This window comes from Stegodyphus dumicola, chromosome X1 (assembly GCF_044657685.1).
Source record: "Stegodyphus dumicola isolate Sdum_Otavi_A_Nest chromosome X1, ASM4465768v1".
NCBI lineage: Eukaryota > Metazoa > Arthropoda > Arachnida > Araneae > Eresidae > Stegodyphus > Stegodyphus dumicola.
In genome coordinates this window covers 53,914,662-53,932,852 of record NC_140780.1, presented here as the reverse complement: position 1 = coordinate 53,932,852, position 18,191 = coordinate 53,914,662, and the positions used below count along the sequence as shown (strand labels likewise).

Sequence of the window (18,191 nt, the reverse complement as noted above, 5' to 3'; positions counted from 1 at the left end):
ATATGTGAATGTATTTAAATGAATCTAATTATATATATCTAAACACTATCCCGTCTGAGGAAGGAAGGAGTTACGTGTAATTCAACCTAAAATGAAAATTGTTTAGTACAGTATGTAGTATGAGGTTTTACAAAGACCATTAGAAAACATTAATATCCAACATACTTTAAGTATGAGCCATTGTTACGTTCAGATTAAAAATGTTGATTATTTAATACCTGTCTGTCAAACATAGTTCTTTATAAAGTAACATAAAAGGAATAAAGAACGTACTCATGCTCTGAGTTCTTTGCTTTATATGATCTCTAACTTTAGATAATGTAAAATGTAAAACTAATATTAAGGGGAGTCAACATTTTTGCACAAGACAAAAAATGAGAATTTTGGCTATTTTCGAGTTTTAATAAGTCAAATTGTTATGGTCATAGATATATGGAATTTTCAGTGTGTCATCTCTATGCATAGATGATTATTTTTCTTGATTTATTTTACAAATAGTGTATAAGAATTTGTTTTATAAAGAAAAAACGAACTGTATTTTTCGAAAATTTAAAATTTGTATCGAAGCACTGCGCACAAACTGACAATAATACAAATTTAATTACAGTAATAATTTTTACAATTTTGTGTTGGAACATCATTAGGTATGATTCTTCACCTATTTAAATTTTAAAATATCAAAGAATATTAACACCATTAGAATAAGATCTTAAAAAACAGAAAAAGTATTAAAAATCTTTATGTAAAGTTATATAAATATTAAAAAAATAATTTTTCGAAGAAAAAGGTAGGTGCATTTTTTCAGCAATATCATCATGTACGTACGCTGAAATTTTTAAATCAATAGCTATGACAGATTTTTTTAAACAGTGCGCGCAAGTATGAAAATCACCATTTTGAGAAAAATAGTTTTAAAGTTAAAAGTTTCAAAATTTCCAATATATTTTCTCTCAAATAACAGTAAAACAGTTTAAAACTGCCCAGCTGCATACACCATACCCTCCTGTTCTTCAATAGCTGTTATTGCAACAAGTTTGGCTCTTTTTCTTGCTCTGCGAGCATCTATTGTTAGACATCTCTGCCTTATTTCGGCTAACTGAATACGATGTTGATCAGTGTCTGCTGCAAACTTGACTGCATTATCACCAATTCGGTATCCAAGTTCATTCAAAGTATGTAATTGCCCAACTTGACCATCATTGTACATAATAACTGCTGTCTTAACAATGTTATAATTACACCCGGAATTTTTAAGACACAATTTCCAAATTAAAGCATTCAACGATTCATTTGGATTCTTTGTATATCCTCCTAAACACTTTTTTTAGTAATAATGGCATGCTAATATCGCTAAATGTATCTTTTATAGCATCCATTACAGATGGTGGAATTGAATTTTTATGTTTGTACTATTTCAGATTTCTACTTGCACTCTCTCTCTGACCAGCACGAACCCTCCCCTGTTAGGCAAAAATTGTGAGTAGGTTCCACGTCGGTTGAACATTTATGGTAAAATATTGCCCATACTGCTTTTTGCATATCTTTTACAGAACTTCAATGTTTTCTAACAGCATTTCCACAATAAATTGTCAATTGATTTATAGTATCGTCCGTAAGGAGACCTTTTCCACTAAGAGTTTTACTGTCACTAAGTTTCTTCCCCTTCATTTCTTATTTTCTCTTTCGTAATTTAGTGGCCATTCATTTTTGAATGTGTACGACACATTCAGCTTTACGAAAATACATGATCTTAACAGTAAAAATTAGAGCAGTAAGCAGCTGGGCGTACAATTGTAAATAAACGTCAGATGATGATTTAAATGCCCTATCTGGCAATATTTACTTCAGAATCGTTTCCTTTGTTTCACAATTTTTAAGGTTCTAATTCGAATATCGTAGCGCCGTTTGTTTTAATAGACTCAGAAATGTGTGCAGTTTGTAAATATGCAAAAAAAAATAAAATTCGATTTTTTGAATGTGTAAAGATGATGACTCCCCTTAAGTAATAATAAATTTTCTAAAATTGCTTTATTAAAGCAAGTTATTTTCTGATGCATATATTAACCATTTTCCAAGCATCAGAATCTTTCTGATTCAAAATTTATTTCATTTTCGCTTTTGTATTTTTCAAACCTTCCGCCAATCGGTTATTTTTCAAACGGATATTTTTTTAAATAATTTATCAAGCACTATATACCTCCTTTTTTGTTAATGTATTTCATTGTTTACATACTTATTATCTTTTTAGCCTTCATTTACCGTTATACTGTAATATGCCTGATTTCATGCGCAATATTAATATACGACTGACTATCATGCTTTATTTATCAAGGTTGAAATGGATAATTTTCAGTTATATTACATGACAGAAAATTATCAAATTGTAAGATATAATATTATGGTATGAAAATGAAGTATTTTGGAAGAACCCTTGTCTAAGTTTAGAAATAGTACAAAGCTCAGATGAAGGCTTTTATTTCTTAGCTTCCGTTTTAAATAATTGTCTACTTACTCTTGTATTAAAGGCTTTGATTGTGACGAATCTCCAGTAGTATAATTAAAGTTTTTATTTGATTACATTTGAGCATACTATTATTATTATAATGAATTTAAATTATGTTACTTCTCCACGTACTATTACTAAATGCAATTAAAAGAATAGAAAAATAATGAAATAGATTTTGTAATTTTAATGTAGCTAAATTATTATAAATGAATAGTTTTAAAAATGGGTACAGTTAGCGATATGTTAAGAAAGAGCATTTGTTTAATTAAATTGTAAGGATCTTAAGTTTTACTAACGTTTATTTTATTTTAAAACTATACTATCTTTTCTTATTTTCCACTTCCGGCCAGAATTAAATGCTTTAACTTGTTTATGCAAATTGTACTTGCTAACGCCCAAGTATTTAAGTTATGGCTTTTTGCCAAGAGTTAGAGAGAGAGGGAAAGTTAGGCGCCTTGCTACTGCATTCTTACAAGTTTTCAATCAGTTGCTGCTTGCCTTTAAGGCCAGAGGTTTAATCCTCTTAATATTTAAAACGTATTGTAGTTTCAGCAGTTTGCATATTATCTACGTAACCTTTTAAAAAGGCTAGTCTTAGTGTTAAGCATTTGTAAACCAATTTAAAGTTAGCTTTTTAGTTAGTAGTTAGTAGTTTTATATTTTCACGTTTAGACCACAAGTGGTTGGTCTCTGTATCCCGTAGTACGGGAGCACCTGTAACTTTATAGAGAATAAAGGGTTCAGTACACCCTTCCTGCTTGTGTCGTCGATTCCACACATACTTGAACATAGCTTTAGTAAGCTCCCTGTTCCTATTCAAGACACAGCATATTTCCAAAGCAAGTAAAAGGACATGCAAGTCCTGACAAAGTGTCATATATATATAGCCTTTCTTGTACTTAAATTATAGTTATTCAGCTGACGCCACATTTCGTTTTCAGCACAAAAACGTACTAAATTTAATAAGTACACATACTATTTATTAATCTGTTACGATATGCAATAATCATGTAATGCGTATATATGTATTGCATGAAATCTAAACATTTCTTGATTAGTATTTTAAATAAAAATACTCTTTTTTCAAAAGTGTTTTGCCATATTTTATACCATATTTATAGCCCATCCTTTCTTGCGCGGACGTGTATGCGGCGTGTCCGTATAAATCCTCTTGTCTTTAATAGATAGCCAGAGCATGGCTAAGATAAAATGGCTGAGGTAATCGATCTAAATCTAAATTAAATCTGAAAATACTAGCACAAAAAAAATGAAAATGAATTTTTACCAAAGGGAAAAAAAGGACTCCTTCTTGAATGTTTCGGGGCCACTGTACGAATTCCTATCCCACACGTCGACAAGAAATTGTGCATATTGTGATCTGCTGGCGGTTATTGTGAGAGTGACAGACAATGGGATTTACCAATTTAAAGTTGTGAGGACATTTTAAATCGGCTTTAGATCAAAAATCGCAAAATTCAGATTTATTTAACAGTCCAGTAAAGCTTTAAAAATTTCATTTAGCGAGTCGCTCTTATTAGTAAATTATTATTAGATAACAGCAATATCAAATCTAAAACTCTCCGAAATATTAATCTAAGATATTCCGCTTCTTTATTTACATTAATTATATTAATTATTAATTATCAATTCATATGGCTATCGAAAGACTGATTGAGAAGGACCACGAAGTAGCTCTCCTGTCCGCCACTTCTGCTCTGTCCACGGCCCGTGGCCAAGGATTCGAAAAATGTACTTGCAAGATAAAGTGCCGAAATATGGAGTACTTTTATATAAAATGGCAGCTTAATGCAATGCAAAATGCCATTGCAGTCTACCTTGCAGCAAGAAATATTTCAGAAACGATCTTTTACTCTCTCTTCAGAAACAAAATCACTCACATTGCATGTATTTTATACTTCTTTCATTTACGCATAATTATTTTCAATTGATTTACGTACCTTTTTTCATATTTTACTGTACTTCTGTTTATATGCCATAACAAACTGAATTTGTCATACCGTATACTGTCTAGCTGTTCTAAACAGTGCCTAGGAAAAGTAGGTAAAATATTACGAAAAATAGACATTTCAAATCAATGCAGATATGCTTGCAAATAATTCTGCTTTGGGGTATTTGCGACCTTTAGATTTATTGTTTGCAAAATAAATTTATTTTGCTTGCATAAGATTAGAAAAGGCCAATTATTGTCTAGGAAGCAAATGCTACTAATCAGTGAAACTAGCGAGTAAATAAGTACAGGAGTGGAGACCAAAAGAGAATTTCCATCCCATTTTCCAGGACTTAGCATGCACCTTTTAGATATATGAAAGATAAACTTGCATCTCTGAAACTAATGATTAAAGAAATTGATCCTCTCAATAAAAAGCAGTAATGAAGGAAAAAAAAAGAAAAGAAAAGAATATAGAGTACAGATTGATAACGCTTAATATTTACATATATTATGGCTATAAAAGTCATAATAGTAGAATTTGCTTTCATGTGAAAAAAAGTCATTTTCAGTTAATTTTCCTAGTATGGATGCCAAGAGTAGCCGAATGGTTACGACCGCTGAATACTGAGAGCTCTATATGGCTTCGATCCCAGGCAAACGGGCTTACTGTGTTGTGGTTTTTTTTTTTTTTTTTTTTTTTTTTTTGTGCTTTTCCCTAAGTGTAACTTGAATATAAGCTAGTTTCCTTTAGAAAGTCCTCCACGAAAACATGCCATATCTTATGCAAATAGCTCTCTTGTGCTTTCTCACATTCCCATAACCGTAGAAGGTATTTTCTCTTTCCTTCCTGCATGCCTTCGTGGTGTAGAACTAAACTCGAAGCGTATTTTAGAGATCCAGATTCGAACCCCGGCGAGGGCATTGCTCACTTTTCATGTTTCGTAATGATTCTATAGTGGCTCCCGAACGAAAAGGTGATGGATGATATGATTCTTCACCACCAGGATTTCGTAATTGGGTCCCCTAATCCACAGTCGCCGTTTGAGAGGGTAAGTATATAAGGTATTTTCTCTCTCCTTTCTGAATGTCTTCGTGGTTAACGGTAGCACACTCGGCGCATATTCGAGTGCCGGCAAGGGCATTGCTCATTTTTCACTTCTTCTACTTCAAAATAACCGAATGTCTCAATAACCTAACCTAACCAATAACTTTTGAACTTCAGATAATACTGCGTTGCTTTTTCTTCCATAAATACGCTTTTCAGTAGCACTACAAATTTATTCAATTATTTGCACTCAGATTTAACTCAATCCGTTTGGTTTCTAAGCGAGTATCACATAATAATCCAAGCTTAATATTTAAGTGCTTTTCCACAATATCCTATCTTATGCCACAGAAAATAAAGATTATAAGCGTTGCTAAGCTACGAAGCAGTTTTACTGCATATGCTTCAAGAAGAAACATCTCAAATTAATTAAAAGAATGAAACAAATATCTTTACAAATTACATAATGGTTAAATTATTCCAGAATGCACACCCTTCTTCATATGGTTCCCACTGACGTACACTTATCTTTTACACAGCAAATCAAGCTCATTTAATTTTTCAAGAGAGTATTTCCATTTTCCTTACTAGGAGTAATGGAACGTCGTTGAACCGCAAGAATTATAGATTTTTTTATTTTCGTGCTTGTAAATACTATTTACTTTCTTGCAAAATTTACATATTCTTTCATTAATTATGCCTGTATCTGAAAACCTGAGTGCTGGCCAGATGGATGATGTAAAATGGAAATGATTTCAATGTCAGCTTTAGTTCTTTTAAACACTTAAGGAGGATTTTAAGTAAGGAATTTTTATGTCAGTTTTAGTTTTATTAAACTGTTCAGGAAAACATTCAGGAGGATTTTATATCGACTTTAAATTTGGTATAAAATGCTCCTGTGATATGACCAAGCCAAATGATACAAAACCTTTCTTTTAATTTTATTTACCCAATTAATTATCGCAAAATTCAGATTTATTTAAAAGTCCAGTAAAACTTTAAAAATTTCATTTCGCGAGTCGCTCTTATTAGTAAATTATTATTAGATAACAGCAATATCAAATCTAAAACTCTCCGAAATATTAATCTAAGATATTTCGCTTCTTTATTTACATTAATTATATTCGCTTCATCAATAGCAGAAACATAAAGTACAAAAATTTAATGATTCTTTTCAAACAATAAAAGATTTAATGCGCTGGATAGAAAATCTTTTTCCCTCGAATTATCAATTTCAGTTTCTTATATTTATTAAAACCATTTATATAAATCGCGCAGATTTTTCTCAGATTTTAAAAAATAATATGCAACACGAACAATGCACTAAACCTTGACGTCTGAATAAACTAAGCATCTACGTATTTGCTTTTACTGTCCCTCTAATGGTTCTGTAGAAGTAAGAATAAACTTTCCACCTCCATGAAGGGTCCACCTCGGCGCGGTGGAGGAGCCGCAACGTTCCCCGAACGGGGAGCGGCTAACGAGCTTCCCAATATGGATATGGTGAGGTGTGGTGGATACCCATTGTTTAACCATAAACATGGGGAGTGGCATGAGCAGTTTCTCGGCCGTATATCTTAACACCACACTCACGAAGCAGTACTCGGCAGTGAGCCCTCTCTCCTGGCTGGAGATGCTCGTAACGGGGTTGTCTTATCGGGACAGGTAGGCGTGAGTTTTACAGCCGGTGATGCCTTGGAACCGGATAATTCCCCCTATGTCTGTTTTCGCCAGTCCAGTGATATCCTAATCTGTGGGGATGCTGGCCAGTGTATTTCAAAGGATTCCAGCCCCCCCCCGTTTGTCATAAATTTGAAAAAAAAATGTAGAAATCCATTCTCATTAACACTTTTAAGAAATTTGCAGTTCCAGAACTTTACGGTAGCCCTCCTAGATTTCATTTTACAGAGTTTATAAGGCATTTCTCCCGCTTTCTTAGCATGCCTTCATAGTGTATTGGTCTGCACGCTGGGCGCGCATTTTAATTCTAACAAACAGAGTATTAGAAAAAAGTTTAGAAAGGAAATCGGAGAAATTTTAAAAAACAAGATTTAAAACTGACCAGTGTATTTCAAAGTAGATGAGATACTGATGTAGTGGTACTACAACAGCACCTTTTGAATTAGGAGGAGCATATTGAGACAACTAAACGTACATTAACTGGGAGATGATCACGGCGATATTTCTGGACAAAATGAAGTGAATGTTGAAGAATTAAAATTTCATTCTTTTTTCTGAAGGAAATAAGAGACTTACAATTCTCATAAGTTTTTTGAAATAAAGTTTTCTATCCATTACATTATTCAATCTTGTTAATGAATCACTTCGATGTGGAAGCAAAGTATCTAAGTCACGAACTGTTATGGCATTTCTATTGCACTTTCTTGCTTTCCCCAACACATATTTGAAAAAAAGAAATGGGCGATCTTAAAGGGATAAATAAAACATCGTTCAATAAGTCCTGGGACTAACCAAAAGATGCTGTTAGTAGTATCAACTTGACTTCATTGTTCGAAAGAACTAACCTTCAAATGACACGTGTCTAATTTTCATGGCATTCGGACCGGAAACAGCGAAGCTACTGTGGTGAAAGTGACACTACTTGTGCATTGGTGGACAAAATGGAGAAAAACGAATTTTGAGTGTTGATCAAACATATCTATTTAATGGGCAAAAATACTGTGCACGCTCAGCAATGGCTTGAAAATTGTTATCCAGACGCTGCTCCATCGAAAACAACCATTTGCCGTTGGTATGCTGATTTCAAGCACGGTCGTACGGATACAAATGATGCGGCACTCTCGGGTAGGTCAAATGAAGCAGTCGCTCCGGAAAATGTGAAACAAGTGTTGAAAATCGTGATGAATGACCGCAAAGTGAAAGTTCGTGAGTTTGCTGAGATGGTAAACATATCAAGTGGAAGCGCGTGTATGATTTTACATGAAAACTTGGGCATGAAAAAAGTGTTTCACAAATGGGTGCCGCGTGTGCTCACAATGGAACAAAAGCAACAACAAGTCGATGATTCACAGAGCTGTTTGTCACTGTTTATTCGCAATAAACAGGATTTCTTGCGTCGATATGTGACAATGGACGAAACATGGATCCACTATTTCACTCAGGAGTCAAAGCAGCAGTCAAGTGAGTCGCGTGCAGCCGGTAAAAGCCATCCAAAGCGTCCAAAAACTCAGCAGTCAGCTGGCAAAGTCATGGCGTCTGTGTTTTGGGATGCGCGAGGAATAATTTACATCGACTACCTTGAAAAAGGTAAAAATCTATAGATAGCGCCTATCACAGTGAGTTATTGATTCGTCTGAAGGACGAAATCGCAAAAAAAACGACCGCACATGAAGAAAAAAATCATCTTCAGTCAAGACAATGGCCCCGTGCCACAAGTCAATGCAAACACTAGTTACATTGAACGAGTTGGGCTTCACTCTGCTTCCCCACCCACTATACTTCCTAGATCCAGTTTCCAGTGACTACTGGCTGTTTGCTGATCTCGAAAAGATGCTCCAGGCGAAAATATTTGGCTTAAATAAGGAAGTCATCGCTGCCACTGAATCTTATTTTGCGGACAAGGACAAACGTTTAACAAGCATGTTATCGAAAAGTTAGAAAAGCGTTGGAATGATTGCATAGCTCTTCATGGTGATTATGTTGATGAATAAACGTGAATTGTTTTTTAAATGGATCTTGTTTTCTTAGTTAGCCGCGGGACTTATTGAACGATGTGTTAAAGAGGGCAGTTCATACGATGAAGTGAATATTGAAATAGCAAACTATATTGAAATGTGAATACCAGTTCCTAAAACAATGCTCAGTGAGCAAGAATAACAAGGAAATGAGTAAATCGGTCATCCGAGGTTTTCTACAGTTCTCAACTCCAGTTTTCCTAGAGTTTCTAGTTCTTGCCTTTTTATTATAGAATTATTAGGAGCTGTTAGTACGATCAGAGCGCTTTGATTCGGGTAATTTGAAATTAAGAGACTGCCTGCACTTTTAACTTTTTTTAAATATTACTACTTTACATATTATTTCCTATCATTATTTTCTTAAAATACATCTTAACTAACCGCTTAAATACAGAGTCTACGGGCAGAACACATCATCCACAAATTTAAAGCGTCTTCTTTTCAACATTTCATTTTAATTGGGTTACAGTAGAATTTCATAAAACAGAATAAGATATGATAAGTAATTTCTTCATATGATCCCCAATGCACATCAGTAAAGAAAGTGTAAATTGCATGAGCGATACTTCTATAATCTAATAAGCGTAAAGAATTTTGGCAGCTTCCACGCTTCGAATCTGCGCTTGAATATTATCACCCATTCACAAAATATCAATAGGCTGCTCCGTGTTATTTTCTCAACCACTATCAAATATAAGAATTTTAGAAATATGGACATACAACAGCTTTATTAAAATGGACTAGAAAAACTGTCTTCTTTTCCACTTAATTTCTCCTTCGCAGTTGGCCGGTGTCTCACACATTAATAATGCAGCGTTCTTAAATAAATTCAATAATTATAAAACGTCAGAATCTCACTGTAAAAATTATAGCTGAAAGATATTAATATTTATAATTGCACTTCGTTTCATAAAACACATTAGTATAATTGATAAGGTCCGATTTTCAAGATGATAACTAAGCAACATTTTAAAAAATAATTAAAAATCTTCATACAAAGCATTTGATTCTTACAACAATGAAACTTTTCGATACTTACTTTCTGCAACATAACATCTAAGATATATATACTAAGACTTAAGACTTTGATCATTAACTTCATCACTGTTTTCAAAATTTAAAAGAAAAAACTCTCAGCAAAAAAAAATTATGTCAAATAATTCATTTTCCTAGAATGTCCAGGGGAAAAAAAGTGAAAGCTGAAGATATTTTCAAATAAGATATTATTATATGTAAAAAAAGCAACACGTTTCTTATCACATCTCAAGGTTTAAATCAAATTGGAGAATATAAAAACTATTAATTTTGCAAAAAGATTTATCACTGCGCGCTGATGTTTAATGTTAAGTATCTCAGTATTTTACACTGATCTCTAAACAACCAGTATTTATATGATCGAATTCAAAAGCCACTGTTTTAGATCAAGGCATTGTTTTATAAGTATTGATTAAGTCTTATAACTTGTGTGGAATTTCGCTCACATTAATTACAGCTTTAGTTAATTTGCTTTTACCTGCTGGCTCCCTAGTACAATGAGATTCAGAGATATTTCATAGGTATCTAACATAATTATTTATCTTTTAATGGTATATGTTTTTTACTTTACTTGAGAAATAAAAGTATGTTATTCAATTTTAAGAAAAGTAATAGTAGAAATACTGCAATTAAATAGTATAATTTTATCGAAACATTAGTATTTTAAGTTCTTCAACCAGATATGAGTTCTTAGATCAGTTTGTGTTATTTTTCTCTCAACTCCGAAGCGTCATCCATCTCCATAGAACCACAGGAATGTAAAAGTTAAATCCGTATAAATAAATAACTCTGAAGAAGTCGTTAGTAAAATGTTTCATAAAGAATAGTTGAAGGAATTAATAGAATGATATTTAATAAACATGCTGTTATAACAAAGTATTATTTGAAATTAACTATTGTCTTTAAACTAACTATGCTTCATCTCCGATTAATTCTGTTTTGATAAATTAATATCTAATTTGACTTAAGACTGTGAAAACAAAATTAGACTAATATTCTAAAATGAAAGAAAATTTACAAATTAAATTAAATTGACAGCATATTGTTGTCATTGAGAGTTTTCTACCCAAGTAAGTTTATACAGTTTTGTAAACCGAAACTTTATTTAAATAAATTGCGATTATGTGTTTTAAATATAAGTTGTTTTAAAACAATCTTAAATAATAATTTGCTTTTAAATTAAGGTAGAGTACTTATTTGTAGTACAACTATCTCGAAGTGCAATTTAGTTTCTATACGTTAAGCGAATTTTAGAACTTGCTCAATTGTCTTTCATGCCCTTAAGATTACTACAGCTTACACAGTGCTTTTACAAGCAAAAAATATAAATAAGTTAACATGACATATCATAAAGGAATTTGAGCATACATATATATTTATTTTAATATTAAATATTACTTATATACGTACACATGTAGGTAACATTTAATATTAAACGTAAAAAAATTAATTTAATTATTATTATCATCAATATGAAACTCTAAACCGGTGGATATGCTACGTAATAAAAATAAGCCGCACTTTAATTTTTTCAATATTTTTCTCTTCATCTTGCCAAGAATAAATGGTCTTATTCTACTGTTTTGTTTGAAAAATAAATCAGCATTTCTATTTTGTTAAAAGTCTAATTAAATCTATTAAGTTATAGGTTAGGTTAGGTTATTTAATTACGGCAAAGCCTCGAGGGCTATCTGCCTAAGGGAAGGGATGCCTTCGTGGAGGACTTTCTAAGGGAAACTGGCTCGTATACACGTTACACATGGGGAAAACCACGAAAACACCCATGCAGCCAGCCCATTCGCGGGATTCGAACCTCGGACCGAACTACCCCAGTGTTCAGCGATTTTACCGCTCGGCAGCTGGTGGGCTATCGAGTTATAGCATTCCGTAAGAAGAAAGCAACAGAAATTACGTGAACATAAGAAAGGTTTTTAATTAATGCTTTAAATAATTGCACGAGAAGTTTCTGCAAATTTCTATTATATTTTTTAAATTAATAATTGATAATTAAAGAAATTACTAAACTAATGAAAGAAATTTTTTTTTAGTCTGTACAAAAACTGCTTGTTGAAAACAAAGTTCCGGTACTTATAAGTTATCGCCCACATTTAGGGACCCCTTTAAAAATTATAGTATTTTTTTAACTTTTGTTCATTTTAAGTTTATTGGTAACTAAAACATTAATTAAATTTTAAAAATACTAATTTAGTCTACAACCTTTTAAATACAAACTAAAAATTATGAAAGAACAACAATTACTCTGTAAAACCTATTAGGCTTTTCAAAACAGAAAATAGGAAAATCAGATACTCAGCCACCGAAGTTCGAATCTGGACCTTCCGATTACAAACCCTCCGAAAATACCTACTTCTGAAAATATTTCAATTACATCACTAAAGCACACTGTGAGAAAGAAGAAAAGTCTTTACAGCCATTCAACTTAAGGGGCACCTGGGAAAGATGGAGCCAGTCGCTAAATCCAGGCGAGGCTGAATTAACATCCACCACATTGTAGTTGGGCATCACTGTAAAGTGTTTAGAAATTTTTGGATCTTAAGAAAGTAACCTGTTTCCTCATCAAGATTCGAACCCCAGAAATCCCGACTGCCAGCAGTCTCAAGTGCTTCAGTGTTTCCTATTACACTGCTAAGACATGAGATGACAATGAAGAAAATTCGTTATAATCCAAAATGCAAAATTTTAGAAATTAATATCTCTAGACAACTGCGATTACGAAAAATATGTTTCAAGACTTGAACATTTATCAAAGCAGCATCTTTAAATTTCGTGAAGTTAAAAACTCTGTAAAATGCTGAAAATCACAAAAAAATAATGAAATCTCAGCGCTTACTATATCACCAGATTTTCAGTTATTCTAGTTTTTCTCATAATAGTAGTCAATACTAAATTTAATCTTTTATGAGTACTGAACTTCTAAAGGTTTCATGGTTTGCGTTAAGTAGTTTAACAGAAGCCTACAATTCCAAGAAAACGCACAAATTAGATTTTAGTGATCCACCTTTCCTAAGAGTTTTTAAGCTATTCCTAAATGTTCCACCACATTTTCTTTTATTTCAGGATTAAAAAACTGTTTTCCCTCCTAACCGTTAATGTTCCTTTTGAGTTATGTATTTTGGAATGAAATGCCCACAAACTTCTTTTTGATTGAGATTTAAGTTAAACTTTTTTCTACCGCAAATGTTCTTAATCTCTGAAATTCAAGTTTCAGGAACAGTTTCAAAGACTCACAACAAAATTCACCAAATTTTTTTGCAGTATCATTTATAACACTTATGCCACTAAACACATTTTCATACTTTCAAACAGGCGTATACATCGTTTTGGAATTTTTGCCAAAATAAAGCAATGAAACTCATTGCCATTCTGTGTTTTGCCGCAAAGAAGCATTGTTCAGTAACTTCTGTGAACAACATGTCATACATGTAGGTTTTACATATGTTAAAACAGTTTTATTACGTCAGAATGCCTTTTTTTAAGCAAGACATTTAAGCAGAATCGGCAACTCCATTCATGCATTGTGGCCATGCATAGAATCCACACTATCTTCGTATCCATTCTTAAATGAAATTAATAGCATCTGAATATATGTATCGCAATATATATAATAATTATGCAAATTAAGAGTACGAAGCGAACCAAAGAGAACATTTTTTAATGTTTTCAATGCATATACAAGAAAAGTCAAAACTCAAATCTTTATATCTATTTAGCTTATTAAATAAGGTACAAAATATATGTCACATACTTTCAGTACATAATTTTAAAAAATTGCCTATTAAACTATTTAAATAAGTATTTTAGCTTATTTATCCCACAGTAAGTCCAAAAATTAAAGAAATAAACAGGATTTTTGAAAGGATTCTCTTGACATATTGCCACAGCAGGTCAACAAATCATCTATCGTGATGTTGATTTGTCAACTATCATGATCGTATCAACTATTGTAATACCACAGCTTTAATTCTAATTGTTCTAGGATAAGTATAAAATGTTTGTGTTTGTGATAAGTATTATAAGTATAAAATGTTTATAAAAGCTGAAACATATAAGTTTCTTTTCAGTTAAAAATCGGAAAAAGTAATATTTGACTGAATAATTTCATCAAAAATATATTTGTATAGCTTTTAAACCTTGTAGAATTCAAAACACAAAGGCATTCAAACACACTTTATCAAAGGTGAAAGGATAACTCTGACAAACTGTCAATTTGTGGTATTTTTCTTAAGTTTGACAAGCTAAATCATGTTTGCAATTTCATTTTTTAAAATCATAGAGAATTAAAATATTCAAAAGCATGAAGATTATTTTGCCTCTGTCCTGAATAAATTCTCTTAAACCTTTAGAAAAATAGACATGTGTTAAATTTAGCCAATTGTCAAAAACACTTGAAAGGTATTTATAATAGTTTCTAATTTATTACGTAATCAAGAAAATCTCTCACTGAGGATCAGTCCTCATAAAAGAATAAACAAAAAGAAAATAATATATTCTCTCATGAGATGAAGCCCCGTTATTGTTAATTTAATTTGTGACTGTTTGTGTGTAAATACTTGTTTCAAATTAGAATATTCCTTTAAAAAATGCAACTTTTACTCTAAATAATTTCATCACTAACGCTCTGAATAAACACTGGTAAATTTTTTAAATAATTCATTCTTAAGGAATATTGCATATTTAAATACGTAATCAATGTTCGAATAAATTCTGTGGTACAGAAACCAAACTATATCATGCGACCGGAATTATTCAATGAATTATTTTGTTTAATAATAATTTTAAATAATGCAGTTTATCCTGTTACGTATTTAACCAAAACTAAATTTTCGAAGTAATGTATTCCGTCATTGACGAGCTCTGCAATGACGTTCATGTAACGGCCATAAATCTAAGTAATTTTTTTTTAATTTTCAAAACTGCTTACCTGAAATTGGTTCTTTCGTTTCTTATCAGTCCATAAGACGCAGAGATCGGAATTTGTAATGCTTCCTCTATCAGAGAAACCAACCCCAACCCAATCATGATCAGATGCACGAACTCTCAGTTCAAAAGTAACGGTTTCTTCTTCGTAGTCTACTGTCCAGTAAAGATGCAATTTATCATCTTGGTCTAAAGTTGTTTCAAAATACGGTACAGCCTTCTCTTCATGATAAGGAACACTGCTGAGTGTGTTGTCCACTGCTGCGAACCGCAGGCCTTCTATGTGGAATAAGAATAAGACAACTAAGGGCCCCCGCAGCAACATGTTTGTTCGCTGACCAGACAATGTTGAAATCTAAGCTTCTCAAGATGGACGATAAATGGAAGATCTCGAAATAAGGGTAGGGAGGAAGGTGTTAGACTTTGTAAATGAAATGACTTTAAGGGGGGGAGGATCTCTAGGCTGCGTCACTTCGTCATAATACGATTCAGAGTTCGGCGCAGCTTAATGAAATACCTCACATAACTCCCAGCAGGATTCCTTTAGTTATTAAAACCCAGGAGAAAAGCAGTTTGCTGGAGTTTTATGAAGGTATGCGTCATTGATGGCCCGTCATCTTTAAAAGAGGCTGCACTGAGGCAGCGGGATGCAGCCAGCAAAAGAAGAAAAAAAAAAAGAATTTTAATATGCCTAGTGCATCTTCGGCCAAGAAATTCAATATAATTCTCGGGCATTTATCTTTGGGATTGCGGTAAATACGCTTCCATTTGAATGCTCGACGCATTTTCAGTCATACCCACTGCAGCAAAACAAATCTATTCTACATTAAAAATATTTAATCAATCAAAAATCTTTACTTATTTGTTACTGCTTTTTGCCTTAGTTTATTGCTTCGAGATTCGATAACATGCTTTAACTCAGAGTGGAACAGAAAGTAAAATTTATACTTACATCAATTTAAAATTTCGGTTTCAAAATTCGCATTCAATAGCAAATTGAATTGTAAAATTTTTGCATAAATATGCGCAATATAGTTAAGGTTTTAATTTATTTTAAATTCATCACTGAACGTTGTTGTCTAGGTAAACATTAACAGCCATATGGTGCAAATATCTTAATGATCTTATAAAACAGTTTTAATTGTGAAATTTCCGAACAGAATCTAGAGAAAAACATTTTTTCTTCATCATTTAATTTTCTAAATATATTACGGATTTTATTATCACTTAACAGTCCTTAGCAAAGATAATGATGATAATGATGGTAAAAAATTTATTGGTGACAATCATCAGTCACCTCTTTTCACCGAAGCAGTCAATTATTTTCACGAAATCCGATCATCCCTGTTAGCAAAATATATTAAAATATTCTTTCATCTTCTACCATAATCTTTATGTAGCATTTTTGTAATGATGCACCCACCGTTTACTTATAAGATTTCAGCACGAAGAATTTCATTTAAGCTATAGAACATAAAATGAAACTCGAACAACTTAAGCAAAAGAATATTTTTTCTTATCACAACTACAGGAAACAGTCGTTAACTAAATTGCATAGGGAAATTATAAATTATAAAATGAAAATAAATTGCATTATGTGGAATGCAATTTGTTATTAAAAGAAAGAAATTTAGATAACTTGCACACAGTTGTATTACTTGAAAATTACTATATATATATATATATATATATATATATATATACACTGTTGTGCAAAACTTAAGCAGCTTCTCTGATTTCGGCCGTACTTCCTCAAACAATCAACTGCGAGACATTAAATTCATACTACAGAGGCCCAAGGTATACTTGCGCTCAAAAAATAAGCAACAAACGCTAAAAGAAAAGGTACGCATGTAAAAAGAGAAATTAAATCATACAATTTACATTTTGACGCGAAGATTGCCTCGCCTAATGTAAACCGGACTTGTGCATCTGTTCGCAAGCAGTGATAGTTCCGTGTAATCCGAGGTAGCATGAGCTGAAGACACCATTTGCACGGTGAAATTCGTTAGAGGCTATTGGTATGTTGTAAGCTAGTGTAAGACAATCCGCAGCTGCCAAGGGGCTTAATGTGCATCACAGTGTCATCAACAGACTGTGGAATCATTATCAAAGGGCTCAAAACCCCTGTAAAAGGCGTTTGTCTATACGTCGAAGGATTACCACAACGACAGGCGATCGCTTTCTATTGCTATGTGCATGACGCGTAGATCACTAACAGTACGACAGCTCAAGTGTAGTGAACTCGAAGTGAACATTCCAAACTGCTATTACAATCTGGAATGTCTGCATCGAGTGTTAGAACGTCGCCCAGTAAAAGCGTCACTTTTCTGCTGAATCTTGAGTGCTATAAGCTTCATCCTGCAAAAGCATCATTTATCTGCTGAGTTTTTCCAGGGCGCTTTACTTTTATTTCTTTTCAGGTATGAGTCAACAGGGGACATAATAAACACAATTTACAGTGATTTCGTTATTTTATGTGGAATGCAATTCAATTGTTCCTTATTGGATAGGAGAGATCCAATGTGTTTCTGCACCATTCTCTCTTATTTGAATATTGGGTCACAGAGGTGAAGTTTTGTTTCCTCTCCCATCACAGGAAAAAAATGTATGTACGTTTATCATGGAGAACAATTCTTCAGAACATTCGGCCCGTCGATTCTTTAGTTTTGGCATCAGCATTCTGGGCACTTATCTAGCGCAGACTTTCAACATCTCAACTTCTCATGCAAGAGAGTTTTCACTGATCTAACACTGATGCACATTTCATTAGAAATGTGGGCAGCATTCACTCATCTGTTTTCCATCACATCATATTCTTCTAACTTATGTAAATATTCAGTAAATACGTCGATGCTGTGGACTATTGTGGAATCTTCTATGAGGAAATCTCTTCCTTGTGTAACCATAGCCGCTTACGTTTCGACGATAATCTAGCAAAGCTGTGTCGTCATAGACTGCGACTATTCGTCTTAAATGTTTGTCAGTATTATGCCCTTTTTTATCGGAAACTTAATAATT

General features: G+C 32.8%; 1 protein-coding gene across 1 annotated transcript in view; it reads right to left on the bottom strand.

The window, feature by feature from the left end:
- Tbh (Tyramine beta hydroxylase) overlaps positions 1-15,563 on the bottom strand; it is a 179,272-nt gene extending 163,709 nt beyond the window's left edge. Inside the window, exon 1 of the mRNA XM_035351496.2 lies at positions 15,175-15,563. Coding sequence (XP_035207387.1) covers positions 15,175-15,495 — 321 coding nt within the window. The 5' untranslated portion in view covers positions 15,496-15,563. The remainder of the gene's footprint in view (positions 1-15,174) is intronic.
- Between the last annotated feature and the right edge of the window lie 2,628 nt (positions 15,564-18,191).